At 41.7% G+C, this 23,045-nt stretch overlaps 1 protein-coding gene across 7 annotated transcripts in view; it reads right to left on the reverse strand.

Moving 5' to 3' along the window:
- eya4 (EYA transcriptional coactivator and phosphatase 4) overlaps positions 1-20,825 on the reverse strand; it is a 60,467-nt gene extending 39,642 nt beyond the window's left edge. For all 7 annotated transcript variants that reach the window (XR_009784480.1, XM_061746325.1, XM_061746327.1 and 4 more), the window contains exons 1-2: positions 20,482-20,825; positions 16,826-16,886 (exon numbers count right to left, since the gene is read on the reverse strand). Coding sequence is in view for 6 of the 7 variants with exons in the window: in XM_061746325.1 (XP_061602309.1) it covers positions 16,826-16,858 (33 nt within the window). In the remaining variant the exon portion in view is untranslated. The remainder of the gene's footprint in view (positions 1-16,825; positions 16,887-20,481) is intronic.
- Between the last annotated feature and the right edge of the window lie 2,220 nt (positions 20,826-23,045).

The raw sequence follows: 23,045 nt of genomic DNA on the forward strand, positions 1-23,045 counted from the left end.
TAATTACAAGTCTTTTTTTTTTGGTGAGGCGTAGCTGAGAAGACTGCCGTGCCTATAAACTAAAAATCCTCTGTGCAAAGTTAAAAATAGTTCCCATGTGATCACCTCATTCAGCATATGTTATATTCTTTGTTACATCACAAAACAAAAACAAACAAACAAACAAAAACATTTCACGCCAACCCTTCAACATGAAGTGTCCTCAATGCTGTTGTCCAGTAACTTTGATCAAGACAATGTCAAGTGATGCTGAACTTATTTGGGGGTTCCTCGTGGCAGCGTTGCATCCGTCAGAAGTTGGGGAATCTTTACCTTTCATGCCTGTAGCTACACAGGTGGAGCTAGCCAATGAAATCGGTGGTGGAGGCAGGATTGTCTCAAAGCACCAGCCTAATTGTGTAACCAACGGACAGAAATTTGAAGTAAAATTTTTTCTTTTCTTTTTTTTTTTGATCGTTCCAATTTTACATCTGTGCAATTTCCATAAGAGAAAATGTTAAGAAATGTAATGCTTAACTTAAAATGTTAAAGGAGCTTCTTTAAGTAGATTTATATCAGCAATGTTATTTTAGTGTTTAATCTAATGAAATAAAACATGTCAATTAGCTAAGCAATTGAAATTGAATGATCGTCATAAATGCTCATTTATAAGGTGGTGAAAAAAATTGAAGTAGTAGTTGAATTTTGAAATCTAACAGGCACCAATCAATTAAAACCAACAGTTGGAGCAAGAATAATACCAACACCTTCAATAATGGCACCAGAGAACTCAATACTGTCACAGAATTTTCTTCTTTTGTAATTTTTCTTGCAAGAATAAGTGAAGCAACCGAGCGTTTTGGTTTAAACTGTGTTGAATCCTGTGTAACATTAGTCAAAATTAGCATCTCAGCACCCCCCCCCCCCCCCCCCCCCCCCCCCCCCCCCCCAAAAAAAAAAAAACGACAAAAAACAGTCATTCTGTCACAAACGGTGAAATTCTACGTGCAAAAATGCAGAACTTCAAAAACTGTAGCCTCCGTAACAATTTCTATTTCTGTAGCATCACTTTATTATTAATTTGAATTAATTTAATTTATTTTCATTAACTTTAATTAGTGTTGTTTTCTGACATAAAGCTAAGAGTGCTGGCGACGTGCATCAATACGGCATTCACCTGTGCAGCGTGATCATCAACCGTGTCTTTGTGCGTCATTGCCAGCCCCAAAACTCCTGAAGGATGTTACTCATCACATAAACACAATGTTCATCCTCTACATTCTCTGTCCCTCACACACACACACACACACACACACACACACACACACACACACACACACACACACACACACACACACACACACACACACACACACACACACACACACACACACACACACACACACACAAATCTCACTCGTTTACCGGTCCCCTGCTCAAAGCTCTCTGCTGTCCCCATTTGTATGAGTGGTTATCGGTGGGGTAACTTTATCTCCTTCCTTTCATGTAAAATACATTGTGCTAAGCCTCCTCCCTCTAACCCTCCCTCCTCCTCTCCTCCTTCACCTCCCCGGTCCCCCTAGCCTGGGAGGTGTAAATCTATCCCTCTCTTTATACCTCCAAAAATGTCCCCTTCTTTCAGGTGTAGTAGGAAGCTATAAAAGAAAAAAAAAAGAAGCGAAGTGAAAGGAAAGAACAGGGTGAGTCTGTGGCGAGGGGAAAAGGAGGAGGAGGTGTTCAGGTAAAATAGGTACTCTCCAAAAACGTCTTTCTTTCTGTCCTTCTTTGGTTCGTGTACGTCTCTATGTGTGTGGTGGAAGATGGCTCATCAACAAACACGAGTGAGGTGAAGTTGAATTAGTTTTTACTGATGGATCGGGATGAAATAACAGTTATGAAAAGAATATAGACAGAGTTTCGATACAATCCACCACACAAACAGCACTACAGCTGAGTTAGAAAGGATAATTAACTATTATCTAGTCATCACAATCACTCTGGATATGCAGTCAAAGTCAAGGGCCAACATTTCTTTTGGGCCCTTCTGTACTGTATTAACTATTCACTTAAGAAATATATATTCAAAATGTTGCTGTTTTACACTTTTTACTTTGTTTGGGGGTTAAGATGTTGGGATACTCGCTGGTCTTTACATTATATAGATACACTTGAAGAGTAAAGACTTTTTTAGCTAAAATGTATGACACTAATGACCTCACGCTTAGAAGAAGAGCTTGTTTTGGTTTCATGGGAACAAGACTGTTTTTTTTCTTGCCCACATCAAAACTCATCTCTTTAATTTGGAAAAAAACAGAAAATATGTATATATATATATATACATATTATTTTTTATTTTTTTAAAGCAAAAATTGTCATGAATATCAGAATTCCTATTTTTAAAATTTTCAAGTGAAAGAAATACTTTCCCATAATTAATAAACTGAAATTTGAATTTTTGGGAACAAAACAAAAACTAGAAGCCATCATTATTTTGGTCTAATTTTTTCTACAATACGGATGAACATATAAGTTAAATACAAATAATAGGACTGGTTTTGAAAACAAGACCCAGTGGAACCAAGCATGACATTGGACACTAGTGAAAGCTGACAAATGGTCGAGAAAAAAAAAAAGAAAAAGAAAATAAATAAAAATCAGTCATGTCTTTGCTTGTATGTACAGGACTGTCTCAAGTGACTACCCGGCCAAAGCGTCTGATATAACACGATATGTCTTTAGCGGTGACATCACAGGCCAGATCAGGACAGAAATGTCCAGCTTCCACCGTGTTCCACGTTTGTCTCTATCCAAGTTCAGACGATGCTGCATTTACCTCAGAACTGAGTGATGTAAAGTTATCAAACCGATTTCACAACGACCCTGTGGAGGAGCGGTGTGAGCATGGAGTGGAATAAATGACTCTAATCAGCTATTCTGAAAAGACCCTGAGAGACTTGGTTGAAGGGTATTTTGACCAAAAAATGTCACCAACATTTAATTGCAACCAAAAACAACAGCGTCAGCTTTAAAGAAAAGCCCATAATATCTCTATCGTTCAACTTTAAAAAGTGTATAAAATGGTTTCATGATAGAAAGTAATACTGAGCCTCCATCCATCTTCTGACAGCATAGAAATAATCCTTCAGGTAGAAATTCAACTTTCTGGTGATAGTCAGTATTTTTGCTCATTTTATTCAATAATAAATCAGCATCTTTGTGTTTATGGACACACAAGGCTCATTCCTCGTTGATCCTAAAGTTATTGTTACTTCATCAATTTGCAGTAAATCCACATGCTTTCTTTTTTTGAAGGGGGGGAGCAATGGAGGAGAACATGCTTTTGCCCGTCCTCCTCGCTGCACTGGTGGTCCTAATATCGGCTCCTCGTTGTCTCAGGGAGTGAGGGAATCACAGACACGATTTAGTGCAGCTTTACTCAATGGAGACAAATGAAAAGACATTGATGGATGTGTGTGTGTGTGTGTGTGTGTGTGTGTGTGTGTGTGTGTGTGCGTGCGTGCGTGCGTGCGTGTGTGTGTGCATACTGGTTCTGCGCTGTTAATTGTGCGTTTGGCCTCGACTGCCACTGCTCAGCTAATCTGATGAGGGTGATTAAAAAAACAACTGGAGGAAACCTAAACTGGTCCATGGCTGACCATGCAGACACACGCACGGACACACATGAACACACTCTGGCCATCACTCTAATCACTATAACATTTTACACAAGTATTTAAGGTCAGACGCTGATAGTCAGACACATCATGCTTCATATCCTACTTTATTCTCACTGGAATCAAAATGTACAAAATCAGCAACACTTCTTAAAAAAGAATCCAAATTAGCATCAGAAAATATTTGCTGAGGTCGGAAAAATATGGTACGGTCATTTAATTCATCCCCTGTTGACCATTTGAGAAAAAAAAAAAAAGCAGGTTTATGACACTTCATCTTTCAGACTTGGAAAGTACGACTTTGCTTCATTGAGGCCAACGGTACACACCTGTCTTTGCTGACACTGCAACCCCGAGTTGCCATGGTGGTTCACTAACACAACATGAAGCTAAACACAATGACACAGAACAAACCGTTGCGACTGAAGATACATTTGATTTTTAACGTCCGTTGGCTTCGCGACTATGGATTCTGGAAACTGAGTGAGACTGTCGCAACTCAAGCGTGTGAAGTCTGTCACATCACATCGAAAGGCCCACTTTCCAACAGCTGGAATCTCATTTTTACACAGCAACCACAAGTCAAACCTTGAAAAAAAACAAAAAACAAAGAAAGGATTCGCTATTCTCCAGCTTCTTTGCACGGTTAAAAAAAAAAAAAAAATACATTTGCATGTTTGGGGATTCTCAATTGTGCGTAGGGGGTGAATGAGAGGATACAAGATTGTGGTGTGTGATGGACTGATGACCCATCCAGGTTGTACACGCTTCTCCCCTGATACCATTGAGTTAGTTTACCCCCAAATGAATGGATGGATGGAAGAAATTGTGAAGCAGGATTAAGGATGGGCGGTATGGACTAAAAAATGTATCACGATAATTTCTGGCATTTATCCCGATAACGATAAAAATGACGATAAAAAAAATACCAATTCAACTCCACCTTTGTAACTATAAATCTATCTCGCTCTCAGATCCGCCATGTTTGTTACACAAAAACGTCATCAACGGGAATTTATCCTTTCTTTCTTTCTTTCTTTCTTTCTTTCTTTCTTTCTTTCTTTCTTTCTTTCTTTCTTTCTTTCTTTCTTTCTTTCTTTCTTTCTTTCTTTCTTTCTTTCTTTCTTTCTTTCTTTCAGGCTCATTTCCTTCCTTCCTTCCTTCCTTCTTTCCTCCTGCTCTCTCCTTCCTTCTTCCCTTCCTCTTTTCTCCCTTCCTTCCTCCTTTCCTTGTTTTTTCCCTTCCTTCTCCCCGTTCCTTCCTTCCTTCCTTCCTTCCTTCCTTCCTTCCTTCCTTCCTTCCTTCCTTCCTTCCTTCCTTCCTTCCTTCCTTCCTTCCTTCCTTCCTTCCTTCCTTCCTTCCTTCCTTCCTTCCTTCCTTCCTTCCTTCCTTCCTTCCTTCCTTCCTTCCTTCCTCCACACGTATGTGCGTGGATTTAACACAGAACCATAAATCAGCTTTACACAAAAACGTCATCAACGGGAATTTATCGTTTTTACCACGAGATGACAAATTCTTACCGTGGGGAATTTTTTTGACGGTTTATCGTGAACGGTAAAATATCGCCCATTCCTAGTAGTGACACACGCCTAAATACATATTGTTCACCACTGGAGGTTATGGTCATCTGTCCTTAGCACAGCTTCAACAATCTAACATGAAAGTAAGCAACAATCTACCCCAGACAAACCCACTCTGGTTCAACATGTGGAAGCTTTGTTACTACAAGTCTAGAGCTACACATGTCCTGAATTCAACCACAGATTAATCATCAATTAGCTATAAGATGCTCAAAAGATTACATTTATAGCCATTTCTTGCAGTTCTAAATATACCAAACCACGACCACGGTTTCTGCAGAATTGCTGATAACACCTTGGCCCAACGAGTTTTCAGTGCAAAACGGACAAAAGTCATTCACCAGCGTTCCCACTGCACTGAACTGTCTTTTGTTGATACCAGTGTGGTTGCTGCTCTGCCTACATCCCACGGTTCCTTTTGCTGGCCAGTCGTATGCCTTTGGCATCCAGGGACAGTTTCTTCTGCATCCGCTTGTATCACACCAGACTAATTGTTTGTACTGAAGAGGAAAAGAATTTGGATGGCTGGCCAGGCGACGGAGCTCCTGCTTATTGCATGAACAGCTGAAGGCCAAGCAATTTCATGGACTAAATTCAAGTCTCACATGTTTCAGAGTTTTATATGGGCTAATTATGAGCCACGAAACCATAAACTGTCCAAGACTTTTTTCCAAACAAACTTGATAAAGTGGAGCGTGAAGTGGGTGTAGTAGGACAGTAAGAACTAAAGAAATACAACACTTTTACAGTGTGACCCCCCCAACTTCACCCCTCCCGAACTGACCGCAGCTACCTCCCCCCCTGCTTATATGTCCTCTGTCCTATCTGCCTACCATACTTTGAAGCAACCTAGATGAGATGTGTGTGTCTAGAGCGATATTAGGTAATACAGCAATCAACTATGGAGAACAAAATGCAAATGAAAGCCTAAAGACAAACAGTCTGCTTCAACAAAAGTCTGAATACCCAGAGTGATCGCAGCTTGAGTGTGCTAGACCGCGAGCGTCTGTGGCAGCAGCAGTATCAATAATTAAAGCTAATCTCATTAGGCCTCAGATCCCTTTCAGACGCTTTTAATTAAATGATGAATGGGCTCCAAGCTGCCTGTTAAATAATGCTGCTCATGACATCACAGTGGGTGTGCTTGTGAGCAGTGCAACATAAGGTAGGTATCCTTAGAGAGAAATACAAGGGGAGACATTCAGGAGAGAAAAAGGTACGGTCTCACACACACGCCATCTGCTCTTAGATTCAATATGCAGCCGATTATTAGAAGTTACTGCTGCCCTATGCACCACGGCGAGGGAACGGGAGTTGAATGTCTCAGAAGTTGCAAGCTGTTCTGTCATACCAGGCCTTGAAACACTTCATATCATCTTCCTAATAAAACCACTCACAATACCATATGTCTGTGAGGATCAACTGAGAGAGGGGACATACACCAACGCGGGGAGAAGAAGAAAAGACAGAACTGGGCAGGGAGTCCAAAAACAGACAGTGAAGAAAGAGCTTGGAGATAGCGAGACAGATAAAGGAGGACAAAGATGAAGAGACGCAGGGACCACAGGCCAAAACAGAGAATGAGAGCAACAGGTAAACCAGAGGACAGGTTGCGTGCCAAAGCGCCTCAGGCTCCAGACAGCACGGACACGGCGATCAGAATACCCACAATCCCTCCTGTTTCTCATTCCCTCCCTGGTCCCCCCCCACCCCACCAACCGCCAACCACCACCTCCCCACCCTCGCTCTTGGGCTGGCTCTGTATCGGATTGCTGACTTCACAATAGGTCTTGAATCATCACTCTTGCCAGACAGACACAGTGAAGAGACGAAGAGGCGGGCAGGCCGGCGGGGAAAGAGGAGGTGGGACAGAACGATAGACAAAAAAGGAATCAAGGAGACGTGAGAGTGAAAGAAGGCCTGGACAGGTCCAATGTGATGTTGTCAGATGAAAAAAAAAATGGTTCGAGAAGAAATAAATACACAAATCTAGCATGGACACTTTGAAGCTCACACCATGTTACTACAATGGCAGGCAAATGTTTAGACAGACATTTTTGTGAATAGTTGTAATAGTTAATCAAGCATTAAATAATCTATGATTATCTTTGGTTTGTTAATTATGTTGAATACAGCTGACTTTTCAGGTTTATTCTTGTTTTTGTGCTTGTTCTTTTTGTAAAAAGTTAATTCGATCTGTAAGCCCCAGACTGCCCCAGACTATGATCAATACTCTGCCGTGCTCAACAGTTGGAAAGGCATCAAATAATCAAATTCTGTTTCATGTCACTGTTGTTATCCTGGCTAATTCATTGCTGGATTATAGCTACTTTTCTGTCCCTCAAAAACCAATATACCAGAGGGCTCAAAAAGATAGCAAAATTTAGCATCTGAAAAATGAGAACAGACTTAAGTTATCCGAGAGCTAAAATTCCCTGTGGTGCTCAGTTTAGGCATATTACTCCTCTCTTTTTTTTTCCACACTCTAATATTTTTTTTCCTGTTCTCACAGTAGTTGAAATTTTTATCACAGCTGTTCGAAACTACAAACCCCATGGTGCATTTACTGGAAATGCGTATGTTGGAAAAGTTTAAACCAAATTCACCCGACATTTAATATAAGTCAGCTTTAGCCCACACTGTGAATATTTCAAAAGAAATTGAAATACACAATCCACAAAGAAAAAGAAATACACAATCTGCGAAAGTATGTGGAAAAAAAATGCATGTCTCTATCACAATATTTGGTATGACAAAATCATTTGCATGCTTTGGTATAAGAAATGCAGGGCAGAGTTAGAGTTAGACACGGCTGTGAAGAACATGCTCTCAATAATGCAAACTAATTTCACCATTATTAATTTAAAGTCTGTTCTGCAAATATTAATCTACAATAAAAATGAGTGCAAATAAAATAACCATCACTGCTTCAGAGTTAGCCTTTTCAAATAGTTTCCAAGATTTACTTTTCTTTTTTAAATTATGTGAAATTTAAAGACAGGGTCAACAATTACCGTCTTGTCCCATGATATTTGAAATAAGACTTGTTTCAAACAAGGACGCCACTGCTCTCCAAGTAAACACGCCACATCGTGAATTCTCACAACCCACTCCCCTCAAAAACACAAACCCGTTTCCTGTTGGTGATTGACTGGAGGAAAGTATGTTATGGTTTGGGAAACAAGCTACCGCCTCTCTGTTTGTGTCCAGTTTACGGAGCCAGGGCTCTCTGTGAAAATGGGTTTTTTTTAAATAGTTTTTAACTGTACTTGTCGATGGCCAGCTAGTGGATGATGAGACATACCCTGAATGTAGGGTTGACACCTTTCAGAAATAGAAATAAGGGACGCCCTGATTTCAGCAGCGCAGGAGCAAAAAAAAGCCCCAAAACTTCTAAACTGAATAAAAATGTGTTTATTTTATATGAAAAAACAAAATGCTTTGATTTAAAGTTTAAAGTGCTTTAATAGCATTGAACTTGCATGACTGTACAGACAGCCAACCATATAGCAGCTGAAATAGCCTCCTATGCTACGTATGTCCATATCAGCCCAGATGTAGAATATAGTCTACAGGTGAAGAATATGGTGTAAAAGTTAATTTATTTCAATAATTCAACTAGAATATAGTGTAAAAGTTAACTTATTTCAATAATTCAACTAGAATATGGTGTAAAAGTTAATTTATTTCAATAATTCAACTATAATATGGTGTAAAAGTTAATTTATTTCAATAATTCAACTAGAATATGGTGTAAAAGTTAATTTATTTCAATAATGAAATGAAAATACGGTACAAATCGTGTCCCGTATTAGTTCAATACGGGACACAACATTTTGTTCTCAAATAAAGGACAATTCCGTATTTTACGGGACGGGTGGCAACCCTACCTGAATGTGGCAAAACGTGTTCTGGGTTAGAAATCACATAGAATTATTTATCCTGCCTTTAATTTTTATAAACATTGCGTTTGCAATTTCAACTGGGCAGTGCAGTAACTTGGTTGGTGGCACTACTACTTCACAACAAGAAGGTTCCTGCTTCAGCTCCTTTCAGGACCCGTTTTGTTTGGCATGTTCTCCCCATGTTTGCTTGAATTTTCTCCGGATCCTCGGCTTCCTGAAGTGCTCGGTGCAAAAAAGTGTACCAGGTGAACTGGTTATTCTAAATTACCTTTAGGAGTGTTCATGTTTATCTATATGTGGCCCTGCAGGACGCGAGATACGTCTAGGATGTACCCCTGCCTTTGCCAAAAGAGCTGGGATAGGATGCAGCAGACCCCCCATGACCCCGAATACATGGGTATCAATAATATATTCAATTCAAAAATACTTTAATAATTCCCAAAGAGAAATAAATTTACAAATACATTTAATTCTATTTAATTGATGGTGATATATGTCGATCCTATTTTAAATTATCAGAATGATGTTAATTACTTTTTTTAAACCCAAAACCTGCGGGTGACCGCAGACATCACTGGATTTTGGCAGATAGTGCTTCTAAGCCGCTCTGACCCAGGCACGGTTCACGTCTAAAGCTCAAATTCAAGATGTTTTTGGCTCCAGTTTCTTTTCAACAGACAAGGAAAAACAGCAATCCGCCATCTGTGACATGACCACACGGACGAGTATCGCGGTAACAGTGTAAATGAAAAAAATAAGCAAAAGCTGTGAACAAAATGAAGCAAATACATTTACAGATAATCACAATAAACATTAGCTGCAGCGGGGCTTAAATCCGTACATCGACCCAGGCTTACGCGCCATCTGGGCTCGACACCCGTCTCCGTCGCCTCGCTGACTCTGCACCGCGGAGAGAAAGATCCAGCCTCCCGACAGAGCCGAAGAGGAAGTTCTCGCTGCGGGCAGGTTCCTCCGTCACCAAAAGCACAATTGTAGCAATTTCATCTCCTTCCCAGCAAAATGAGGAAACATGCTTTTTTTTTTTTTTTTTGTCATAACCAACGGCAGAAGAGAATTTGCCAGGAGGAGTTTGGTCTGAACAAAAAGTGGGCAATGTTTTCAAAGGCTCTATCTTGAAAGTTGCCGGGAACAAAGAGTGAATAGTTGTACTAATTTCATCAAGAGTTCTGTTCATTTAATCTACTTACATTGGAGACTTTTCATTTGTCTCCACTGAGCAAATTAAAAGAACTCAAATTGTCTGGTACCGGCAAGTATAAACTTCCTCATAATAGATTTTATTATATTAAAACGCTCTATGGACAAAGAAATGCAACATCTGGCAGTAATGTGTTTTTTCTGAAAACTCTTTGAGTAATCAATAAAGTGAGGAATCCTGGCAAGAAACGCAGTGCCCTGATTGACTTCCATTAAACAAGCATGGCCACAATATGAGACAGACTCCACTCAGATGACCTCAGCCGTCCCACACCGCACAAAGTATATGTGTATAACAGAGAAAGAAACACCTACACACACATACTCTCTCTCTCACACACACATAGCAGACTCTGAAACGCACATATCATGTGGTTTCCTGTCTGGTGTGTTCCTCTAGAAAGCCCACGCTGCTTGCTCTGGGATTCTAGATGGATTCTCCAGTCTGTTTTGGGGGTTTTGACTCCGTCGGGCTGCGACTGGCTCACAGGCCGTCTGTGACCTGCTGACCTCACACCTCGCTGTCTTCCCCTCGCAGGCCAGACTCTCACTCCGCTCTCGTATGTGCCTTATAAATTACCTGAAATGAAGGGATTTTTTTTGGTGAAAAACAGATGTTTTGGTTGTTTCACGCATCTTAAATAAAAGTAACGTCCAAACAAAGAGGCTGTTTTAGTTCTTCCTTTTTTTTTTTGTGCAGGTCTTTTATCTGCAGTCCGTGAAATTTAGCCAGCTTCTAAAATCCAGCGCATTTCACTCTTTTTTTAGACAGATTTTCTCTCCAAACTTTTTATTTATTTTTTTGTCCTTCATTTTAGTGCACGCGGAGGTGAGCTGATGTGAAATCAGGAGACAGGATGGAGTGACACGGACTCAAATTCTGGACTGCCACTGCAATAATTCAGTCAAGCGCTGTCAAAGTCTGCAGAAGATGTTAAATACAGAAATCGATGTGTCTTCTGCTGGGAACATTTATATCAGATCTATTTAATGTGGTGTTTCATGTCCCATAACCCCTTTATGAATGAGCTCCTTCCTCACTGACATCATTTAGAAACGAAACGAGCTGCACGTGCTTTAAAGCGGCTTTCTGGAACGGAAACAATCAACATACATCAAAATAAACTGCTAATTTAAACTTCTGACAAGACTCAAGACAGTGTAAAAAAAGACCGGCGTCTTCTGTCAGTCGCCGCCAAGTCTGTGCAAAAGACACGAAGGGAGGAGCAGATATAGCATCTGCATCCACAGAACTGGATCGGTACTTAGATATTTGTGATAAAATAGGCAAGTGTAAGAAGTGGAGGACATGAATTCCCCAGAATGAATCCAGAATGTTCCTTCAAAGCTCCTTTCTCCATTAAACTGATGATCTCTAGATATTGTCAGGAGCTGCCCTTCCCTCCATACGTCACCAACCAAGGTACCTGTCTGTCTTTGTCCAGCTGGTGCATGCATGCGATCCATTCCATGTAAAATTTATGCATGTGGTGTTTGTTATGAAATGTGATTTTATGCTTTCATGTCAACATTGTCTTGCACTAATTGCTTCGCACATGTCACGGGTATCTTATGTGACTGCTTTGACCTTTGAGTCCTGCTCAGCTGCTACTGGGTGACTCTCACACCTTCTACACCCACTTTACGTGTCATTTCATTGTACTTTCTGAAGCTAATGAAACCCTTTCCTCTGAACGCCCCTTGAAAGGTTTGCTTCCTTATAGTAATCTGATTAATGGGTGCTGCACATGGAAAACATATTTTTTTTCAAAAACCCAGTAAAATGAGCTTTTCTTGCAGACTTTTAAGACTCCTGCAGCGGCGCTCAGCTGCTGTCAGCCAGACATAAATCTTATAAGGATCACTACACAGAGCTGAAATTGAAGCGCGCCTCGGTGCCCCAGCCAGGATGCCAACCTACTCGCGGGATGCCAGGGGGTAGCTGTTACACTCCACACTTCTGTGACCTGTCCACATGCCTTGTTGCCGGGCAGACTTGGAAATGACCATGTATGACGCCAGTGCAATCTTAACTATCAGGGTTGGGCTGCGCTCGTATTAGGCTACTGCTGCAACATGCAAGTTTGTTTGAATGTGTCTGTATGGGGTTGTAGGGGTGAAAGAGGGGTGCAACTTGACCCCTTTCCTCCTCGTACTTGCTATCCGTCTGTCTCCGTCTTCTGCGTGTGCACACGCGTGCACGCGCAGGCTAGGACAGCTGCCATAGGGGCCTCTCCCAGCGCACCAGAGGAAAAGAGTACAGCTAAAAGACCCCCCCCCCCCTTTTTTTTTTCGTTCAGTTTTTTCTTCAGGTGGCCATGCATTTAAATCCTGGCGGCTCAACAAATGCCGCTGGTCTGTTTCCCATACTATTTAACAGACTAGAGACTTCATCTGGTGTTTGTGTGAAGGGCTTAGATGTAACTACCCCCACTAAAAATCTGTCTTCATGCTCATTCTTAAACTTTAACTACACTGATGGGATCCAAACAGCTTCATATGGTACAGTTTGAGTCTTCAACAACATCTCATCGAGCATCCCTCCGCAGGAAACTGTTATCGCCTTTTCTCCAAAGCTCAACAAGTATGGAACAACAGGTGGAGCGGGACACTTAAACAAGCTAAAAGTAGCATTACGGAGCTAACCGCCGTTGGCCCTGCCCCCTGACTCCTTGCAGCACTCCCCGAGGACCCCAGACGGCAGGCTGGACTTGGGCAGGCAGGCGGCCAGAGACGCTGCCCAACCATAACCCAGATGACGTGCGATGGATGTGGTGGGAAAAGGGCGGGGTGGAAGGGAAAAAAAAAAAAGGACAGGGTACTTTAAAGGGTAAAGAGGAGGAGTGGGGGTATCAGGTATCAACAGACAACTCCCCGAAACTTTGTGTGTGAGGTCTGCGCTGCTTTCTCAGTCACCCGAGACACGCCTATTTCAATGAAGCGGTGTGGGGAAAGAATTAGCCACTTTCAGTTAGAATTTCAAAAGAAAAGAAAGCGAGCGAGGACATAAATTTCAAGTAGCGAGGGAATTTTGCCTTCATTTTGAACGGAGGCTCAACCTGCCATTCGAGTTCAAACCCGGGGGCGCAGGTGCACTCAGAGAGACTGCCGCTGAAAACTGAAAATCAGATTTCAGCTTTTTTTGTAAACCGTAGAACCGAGTGAGAGGATGAGTCTGCCACAACATGTATATGTTGGTCCAAAGCAAATCACAACTGGGTTGTATCCAAAGCACGGACACAGTATTTTGTTGCCATCATACTTCACTGATTGTTGCGGTGTTGGATGTACTGATTTTGGCTTGACCAGCTGCAACTGGCAGATCAAGCTCAGAGAGATTTCATATGTTCTGTCAGTCTCTTAAATGCAACACACATAAACTTGAAGTATCCATTTACTGGGGAAGTTTTTCAGAAAGACCTAAAGTTCACAGTGTGTAGCATCTGGGAAACCGGTGTGGGCTAAGAAGCAAACGAGAGCTTGAACAGTCTGCAGCCTCTGCTATCTTTTCGGTGGAATCAGCTCCCAACAAAGTAAAGGAATCCTTTGAGAATCCATAACTAAGGGCAGGGTGTTCAGAAATGTGATATATTATCTGAGACAAAGATACGAAATACTAAGCTGGAAATTCTTCTCACATGTTGCATTATTTGATGTGTTCAGTTTTAAGACATACATCTAAAGGCTGAACTGTACAGGGGCCTCATTTATAAAAGAGTGTGTAGGATCCATACTAAAAGTCCACGAAAGCCGAAAATGGCAGGCACAAAAAAAAATTTGGATTTATAAAACCGTGTGCATGCAATGTTCGCTTTATAAATCACATTCCAGCTGGAAGGTTGTGCAGGTGAATTCGCCTCATATCCCGCCCTCTACACGCCCACTTTCTACCATAAATGGGCAATGCAAACTACATGATGACTGTATTTGCATATAAATGAGCCTGCTGAGCATGCGCAGCGGCTTCCTGCAGCCTGTTTCTGCTGTGCGTCAGGATGAATGAGACGTCTCGAGCCGGCCACTAAATTTCACGGAGACTGAGATCGAGATGTTGTGGATGAGGTGGAGGCCAGGAAAACGACATTATTTGGTGGTCACAGTAATGGAATCACTAACAAAAATAAAGCGAGTGAGTTGCTTGCCAGAATCTGATTTCTGGCCACGGGAGCGCGCACAGCAGCCCGTTGAGCAATAGCGCTGAAACGTCACATTTTCAGATTATGAAGCTCAAGAATGAGATCAAATCATATTTAGGTAGAAACAACCTTTAATTAACTGTATTTGGCCTTCAATCAATTTTTGGCAGGTGAAAAGACCCATTTTCAGGGGAGAAATCAGATTCTGGCAGGCAATCTCTTTTTGGCACGACACCTGCACGGCAGACACCTCGGCAGAACACCGGCTTGGGAACATGGATGAAGTCTGATATGTGATGACATTAAAAGTATGACATGAATCTGGCTTCATTTCACCACCTCACCACCTGCGTCGCCAGTTCCCCATATCTTCAAAATGTTCGTGCGCGAGGGTCAGGGTTGGCGTAGAGATACACACATTTTTCGGTTAGTTTTTTTCTTTTTAAATCCCAACCTTTGCGTAGAAGGTGGCGTGCGTATCTTTCAAGCCCTGTTTTGTGCGCAAGCAAGCTTTATAAATGAGGCCCCAGAACTGTAACAGAGCGACTAAACTTTTACAAATTATTAGTCCAGTGACCTGGATGACTTTACTTTTAGATTTTTGATAAATAAAACAGAAGTCCCTGGAATATTATGGAATTGTGTTTATTTTATTTATTATTATCTTTTTTTTTTTTTAAAGAGCATGTAAAAGGATTTTTTTTGTACAATATTTTCTTAAGAACACATTTTAACTGTCCATCAAAACAAAACTTTAACATTTATTTTGTGTAGTGTCAGTTATAACTTTAGAAAGTAAAATTAAATTTTTATTGGATCGACACTGAACCTGCTGGTCTTTTTTTTTCTCTTTGAAAGATTTTGTGGCTCTTATGGCTTTCACTGAAGAGAGAGAGAGGTGGAGGAGGAGGAGGAGGAGGAGGAGGAGGAGGAGGAGGAGGAGGAGGAGGAGGAGGAGGACTGTACCTTCCGTACATGGGCCCCCTGCTCAACCATGCGGGCCAGGCGCCCCAGCGGGCCAAATTGTTCTTACACAATCGGCCAAATGATGGACATTTCAAACTGACACAAACGCCTTTTGAACAAATGCCACGAAACTGCTTTTATCTCATTCACCAAGTGCCAGCTTTACAACGAAAACTTGACTGTTTCCAGCAACTCAAGAACACCTGAAGATTAAACATCTGAAAGTGAGAAGTTTCAGATCTACGAGACTATCGAACTCTGTGGTTTGATTAAAGTTGCTGCGCTTGCTCTCAGATCTCATTTCCAACTTGAACAATTAATCAATGTCTTTGTGCCGCAGCTCAAATTCACATTATAAATGATATCACCGCCCTATTTAAAGCAGGTGAGGTAAATGAGGAGTATGGACATCAATATTTCATATTCAGATAGGACAAGATGGATGCATCTTCCTCTTTCTTTCTTTCTTTCTTTCTTTCTTTCTTTCTTTCTTTCTTTCTTTCTTTCTTTCTTTCTTTCTTTCTTTCTTTCTTTCTTTCTTTCTTTCTTTCTTTCTTTCTTTCTTTCTTTCTTTCTTTCTTTCTTTCTCCCTTCCTCCCTTCCTCCCTGTCTCTGCGCAGGTACTGTATGCATGAGTGACATGTGCTCCACTGGGGTCAGCCTGTAATCCAACCCGCAGCGAGTCTGACTGGGCAACACAAAAAGTCGGGGAAAAACAACATACTTCGTGGGCTCTGTCCCACTTTGCGCTATTATTACCGTCGAGGCTGGCAGGTCAGAGGGAGAGAGAACGAGGCTTGATGGAGCAGGAGGAGGAGGAGGAGAAGATGAAATTACACCTGTTCTGGTCGCTGACTAACGACTTTGAAATGCGAGTGGCCCTCGCTCGCCGCCAAAATCATTTTCCCAACAATACGGCCTGATCTTTAAACAAGCAGAACTGGGTCGCTGCGGCGACGTGAAGCACGGATGACCCGCAGGGCTGAGACACTTGCAAAGCCTCTGGCTCGGTGCTTACGTGTGTGTCTGCATATATGCTTATATGAGCCCTTAAGCCCTTCTGATACAATATCCTAAGACTGGAAAAAGACCCTCTTTTTTAATGCCGTCCGCACAAAAACTGCATGTGCAAACACTCTGACTGCTGCCATATGGTTACTGTACAGCCCCCTGGACCGCATCTGCTGTGTGTGAGCACACACACACACACACACACACACACACACACAGCCACATCCAGTGTCTGTCTGATACATGCATACTTCAAAGCTGTGAGACCGATACAAGGTATACTCATCCACACAACACACACACACACACACACACACATACATACATTTGCATGTATACAGTAGCATTTAACTCACCATCTGCTCGCTGAGGTCCTGTGAGTCCTCCATGGCTTCCCTGGCTGTGATCCGATACACACTTCAGAAGTAAGAATGAGAATAATTAAAAACAGCATGTATCAGTGGATTAATAAAATGTTTTATTAATCTTAATTCAGGTTTTTATTCAGTAGGTAAAAAGGTAAATGATGCCCAGAGCTTTTACACTTTAACCGATCTGTGGGGATTTTGCCTGACACTGGGGATGAAACCACCCCATTTTTTGAATGCCTGCGTGCATCTGTCGGTTCGGGGCCTTCTGTCGGTGTGTTTATGTTTGAGCAACAGGAGAGCGGACGAGGGAAGCGGCAGTGTTAACTTCAGCATATCATCTTTGGCCGAGGGTGAAGTGGAGAAGTAATTGCAGAAGTAAATATCAACAATGAAAATGGAGAAGTGTAAATGATACGGCTGCTTGGCTGCCTCTGGACCACAGACACAGTGGCTGGCTGCTGCATAAAGACAGCGGGTGACCCCATTATTTATACAGGAGACAGGTTGGCGTACGGGTTTGGAAGCCAGATAAGATGCGGCGATGTTGCGGGGCCAAGACAGAAATTACATTCTCTTCTTCTTCTTGTTGCATCTGTTGTTGCTAATGCGCAACTAAAGTCCCGCGGAAACAATGACGGCCGATGCCATCGGTCTGATAGAAGAGCTCAAAACAACTCCACTCTGATTCTTTTTTGCAGAGAAAAGTTTGACGGCTGAACAAAGGAGTCACATGCAAACACAAAAGTCCCCCCCCTGTCATCAGATCGGTGCTTCCCAGCAGTGTTGTAAGGAGCGCCACTGAACCTTTTCCAGCTTCATGAAAAAGAAATGTTCATGCATTTGAGAGATTTCACTTGAGCCGAAAATGTTTGTGCACTTACACAATAAGAAGCTGGGAATGCTGCCCTTCCTGCATCCTGCGGTTGAGACTTTGTGTGTATCCAGGTAAACTAATAGTGCTCTTTAAAAGTGTACATGTGCATATGAGGGCTCCTCCAGCTGACCGGTATCTGAAATATCAGACTAATAAAAAGTTTATCCTAAAATATCAGTCACTAGAAAGTTTAAAGATTAAATTAGGGTAACATAAGCTTTCCCTGCAGATTGTGAATGTCTGTGTGTGTGGGTGTGTATGTGTGTCTGTGTGTGTGCACAGAGGAGTTTTGTGGCTCAATCCTTTAAACTAACTGGCATCCTTTTAATTTTTCATAGCGCTCAGTTCCTCCTGGCCTGAAACCGAAGACAATAATGCATCTCTCAGGTGAATTGATTTATGCGCCTCACCCCTTCCCCTCACTCCCCCCCCTGCCTCTCACCCTATCTTCCCATCCTGGAGGACATAACCAGACCTCTTTCTTGTCACTTTTTCCTCCTCCTTTCCACAACTTATGCTTTATTTTTGAATAACTGTGTGGGATAGGGACATAAATTCACAGTTAAGATGACTTGACTTTTCAGGAGTCGTGAAGGGTGTATTTTAGCTTTTCAAATTTGAATAATAAGAGAGTATTTGATACTCCCTTTGGAGTTTTGTATAGGAAGTCGTTTTTCTTTTTTTTTCTTTTTTTTAAACTATTCTGTCAAATTAGAAGGTTTTCAAAAAGTTATTGAAGTGTGTGTGTGTGTGTGTGTGTGTGTGTGTGTGTGTGTGTGTGTGTGTGTGTGTGTGTGCGTGTGTGTGTGTGTGTGTGTGTGTGTGTGTGTGTGTGTGTGTGTGTGGCGTCCCAGTCTGCAGTGCGTGGAATCAGAGGGCCCTCAAACCACCCAGTTAGTTACCTGACACTAAACAGGGGATCAATAATGCCTGCCATTTCCTTCAGCGTCCCAGAAGAGAATTATATTTCTCACCGTGGCCATTGACAGCGACATAAGAAACACATATGGGACGGCAGAGGAAGAATTAGAGAGCGCTGCGAGGCTGGACCGCGGGAGGAGAGACAGCGTTGAACCGACCGCAGCCGGGCTGCAGGAGAGGCTGCAGGGAAAAGTCGCGCAGCATACGCTCACAAATTATTTTTAGATCTTAAGAAGACACGTAGATTAAAAAAAAAAAAAAAAAAAAAAAAATCATCACAAAAAAAGCATTGCATTATTTCCCCTATTTTATCTGACACCGCGCGTCACGGCAGCATTCAGCAGCACTTTGCCATTTATGTTGAAGAAATTATTGAATTGCAAAAACTAAAAAGGTACCATTTATGACATTTGATCAAAATATAATATAAATATATCACATTTTAAAGACAGAGCCAGATGAAAAGGGGTTTTCTTTATTACTGGCACCATGTTTTTTGGATCCTTCTCCGTGCAGGATCAAATTTTATGGAGCTGTTTTTCACCTGAAATGTTCTGATATTATGATCCAACGAGAGTAAAATAAAATAGACGAGAAACATAAATTTATATCAGGATAACCAATTAAAACGTATATGAAGGCTGAAGAGGACCGAATTTAAGTGATTTAAAATATATATTTTTGAATCATGAACCAATATAATCAATATTTTCATATCTCAGGAAAAGTTATTGGTTTTTTCTAATCTCAAAATGTTTAAATTAGGTGCAAAACAAGAATAATAATTCATCTCAAAATCTCTCTGTAAACTGGATTCTTTCCCCATTGATGCGCGCCGCATAATATCGAGTCCTGAGCGTGAAATGGAACCGGCGCGGATCACGGCGCACCAGGCCCTATCACATTTTGCCGTGGCGTGTAACTTGTCATGTTGTTAGGGGCAGGTCCATTCAGACCCCGAGAGCCGGGCCGTGGTATAAGATTCCCATTTCCTACATATCAAATATAAACACAAACTCCACGTGGGATGAGAGGAGAGATAGGTGGGAGAAAGAAAAAAAAAAGGAAAGAGGGAAAAAAAAGTCCACGCAAAGGCAGGATGGAGCAGTGGTGGGGTGGGGATGGGTGGGGGGGGAGACACACACCAGGGAAATGAAAACTGTCTCTGTATGTGTTCAATAACACTGGATGAAATGATGGAGAAACCCCAGACAGCTGCAGAGATGACACAGACGTGCAAAAACGCTCAATTTAGCCCAACTGCAGCGGGTTAAGAAGAAAGTCCACACAAGATCGATTTACTGCAGCTGTAGCCTAAAACTTATACAAAACAAACGTTAACAGGTTTATTTAGTGTGATTACTTTATTCGTCTTTGGCAAATAATTAAAATGTAAAAAAGTGTGATGAAAATAAAGAGACAGACAGAGAGGCAGAGAACGCGTATGGATTGAAGAATATTCTCTTAATTTATGATCAGTTATGATGAAAAACATCAACGTCATTGTGAATCAGGGATAAAGTTAGACCTCCATCACAGCACACAAACTTTAAAATACGGACGCAAAACACATAACACGTCAGCTTTATAAATGGACATCAACATGCTTTAAAGTAAATGAAAAAACAAAACAAAACAAAGAATAATAATAAATATTGACCTTATAATAATAATATGAAAAATATAAAGACCCGAGAGATTATGAAACTGGGCTGATTTTATCTGATAACGAGATATTAATCAAGTCAACAACTGTCAATAAAAGATGCCAGAGTAGAAAACTGTACAAAAGCTGGTAGAGCAAAGCCCAGAAGTGGCTTGAATAAACAAATATGAGCAAGCCTACCTGTGCCGAGGTTCCTGTCGCAATAAATTATCTTCCAGATTGCGCTCAGTGCTCGGAAGCGCTCATAATCAGATGCAGCGGCCGCTACAGCTCTCCCTGCTGTCTGCAGGCTGTCACTGGCTGGGCAGACACCTCAGCCAACGCTGCCCATTACCGGCAGCAGTACACAAGGAAAAATAAATACACCTATTCGGACCAAGTCAAACACATCTACACGCTCGGACTGGAGTTCCGGGGATCGGTTTCGGTGACAGGAGCGCGCACTTCCGCGGGAGACGACATTATTTTCAGTCCGCGTCCAAGTTTGAGCACCGGGCTCTTCAGAGGGGTTTTTGGACGCTCCAGAGAGCCGCGTCTCTGCGCATGCGTCCAGCTGCCATGCGGACAGTGTTGGGCCCGCGTCCAAAGGAGTAATGGGGTTCATTCAGAGCGGGAGGGAGGGGGTTGGGGGTGGGTGGCCACCAAAATGACTTCTTATTAATAGTGTGGCCCAAATGACGTGCTCGCAGTTTTAAATATCCCATCTGAGCAAAAACAACATGTACCCACCGACCATTTTCTCTGCCAGTCAATTTATCTATCTGGGCACTTTTTTTTTTTTTTTCTATTTCACTACTGTCCAAAACTGAAGTTTTTTTTTTTTTTTTTTTTTTTTCTAACAGAAGTGAGTTTTGACATGAAGTCTTTCAGGCCTCCAGTCTGAGTATTGCAGTGTCAAGTAAGTAACCCAATCAAGTAAAGACGGTGATGGCGAAAGATTTCACCTGAGAGGGAAAAAGAAAATGTGCTTTTCCACTTACACAACTTGACCGATGACGTCTGGTCATCTCAGAATTATCATGTTTTTTTAACTGTCCAATTTTTGAATTAATGTAGAAATATCTGGCACTATCTTCTAATTTAAATTCTTTATTTCAGTCCTTTGAGCATCATAAACATAACTCTATTCACACCCACAGCTCTCATGATCATCTTGGACTCGCTGTCTTTTTTAAATCCTATGAATCGACTTAAGAGCAAAAGAACGTGGTGCTGGTTACTCTAGAGAAATGGACAGCAATTATGATGACAAAAGCCAGAAAACATACAGTGGATGCATACATCAAATGTTAAGTCCGTAGGAGCTCCAAGATGATTCAAAGTCCTGCTTATTGGAAAAATTCAGTGATTCAGTGAATGTTGGACCCCGCTAACTTTCAAAAACATTATGTCTATAACCTCTCTGACCAGGCACTTGATTTTGTTTTGGAGAGCTTCCTGATTATGTGTTTTTTTGCTTAAAAAACAGAGAGACACAGATTCAGTACTTGTTTATAGGATTCAAAAGGCTTTACTGACGATGTTTCTTAGGATGAAACAAGATTTCCAGGCTGCAGATCTGTGTGAAACTAGTTGGCTATTAATCTGGCCGAGACAAATAAAGTCCATGGCACAAGAGAAGCAAGAGAGAAGCGAGGACACCAAAAAAAGGGACGTTTTCCCTGCCTAAGTGCTGGAAATTCTCATTACCTTCAAATGAAAGCAAGTGTTTGTTTGGCAGTCAGCATGCAGCAGTCATTGCAGAAAGGACACCACTGAGTCATTTTTATGGCAGCAGAAAGTAGAAATGGGTTGAACATTTGCCTTAGACCGCAGGAGTAAGTGAACTTCGGGGAGATGTAAATTCTCCGGGGTCACAGAGGAGCGTCGTATACCCTGGTATGTCATCCTACAAGGTGGCGCCGCTTTACGACCGAGATTTGAAGTCTTTTGCTGCATGGAAGTGGGCAGGATGAGCAGTGCAAAGTCATATGATGCCATGCGTTGGAAGCATGAGACCTGATGATGACTGATGTGTGTGTTTTGGCACTGCCTTGCGAAGGTCAAATTCAACCTTGGCATGTCCTGTGAACAGGCAGTAACACGGAAAACGGTAGCCGGTTGCTGGGAGAGAATAGTTATTATCACTTCATTTCTTGATTTCCATTTAAACATAAGGAATCAGGCCAGTAAAACTATCTAAAGTAGGTCAAATGATCTGACGGACACTGCTCACCCTTTAGAGAAACACTGGGTTTGTCAGTTGTCTTTTGTCAGATTTCTTCAACTGGTTTTCTTCCAATTCTGTTCTTTTTTAAACATTTTTCTTCTGCCTTGCCCCTGCTGAAAAGTCCTGAATTTATGATAATTTCTATGTTTCTAGATGGTACCTTTGCTTAAGGCCCCAACCACATCGATGACCTGGTTCTGACCCCTCCTCTGTTCTGATCCATGCACTTTTCTCTTACTGATCAACCATCACAGATGATATTGTATTTAATGTGTGCCATGAGGGGTTACAGAACCTTTTTTTTTTTTTGGAAAAGACTAACCAGATTTCTGGTGTGCAACATCTGTTTGCACAAGTGATACTTGTATGAGGTCCATTAGATATTTTTACACTGTAGGAAACTTTCTGTTCTAGGTAGGTGTGTGCATGCTCTGCAGGAAATAAGGATGATTATGGGACTTAGATTATTACTATTTTAAACCTGCTGTATTGGCTAAATAGCAGTAACTAAAAGGGGGTTATTGTTCAGTGATGG

The sequence above is a fragment of the Cololabis saira genome, chromosome 18 (genome assembly GCF_033807715.1).
Source record: "Cololabis saira isolate AMF1-May2022 chromosome 18, fColSai1.1, whole genome shotgun sequence".
Classification (NCBI taxonomy): domain Eukaryota; kingdom Metazoa; phylum Chordata; class Actinopteri; order Beloniformes; family Belonidae; genus Cololabis; species Cololabis saira.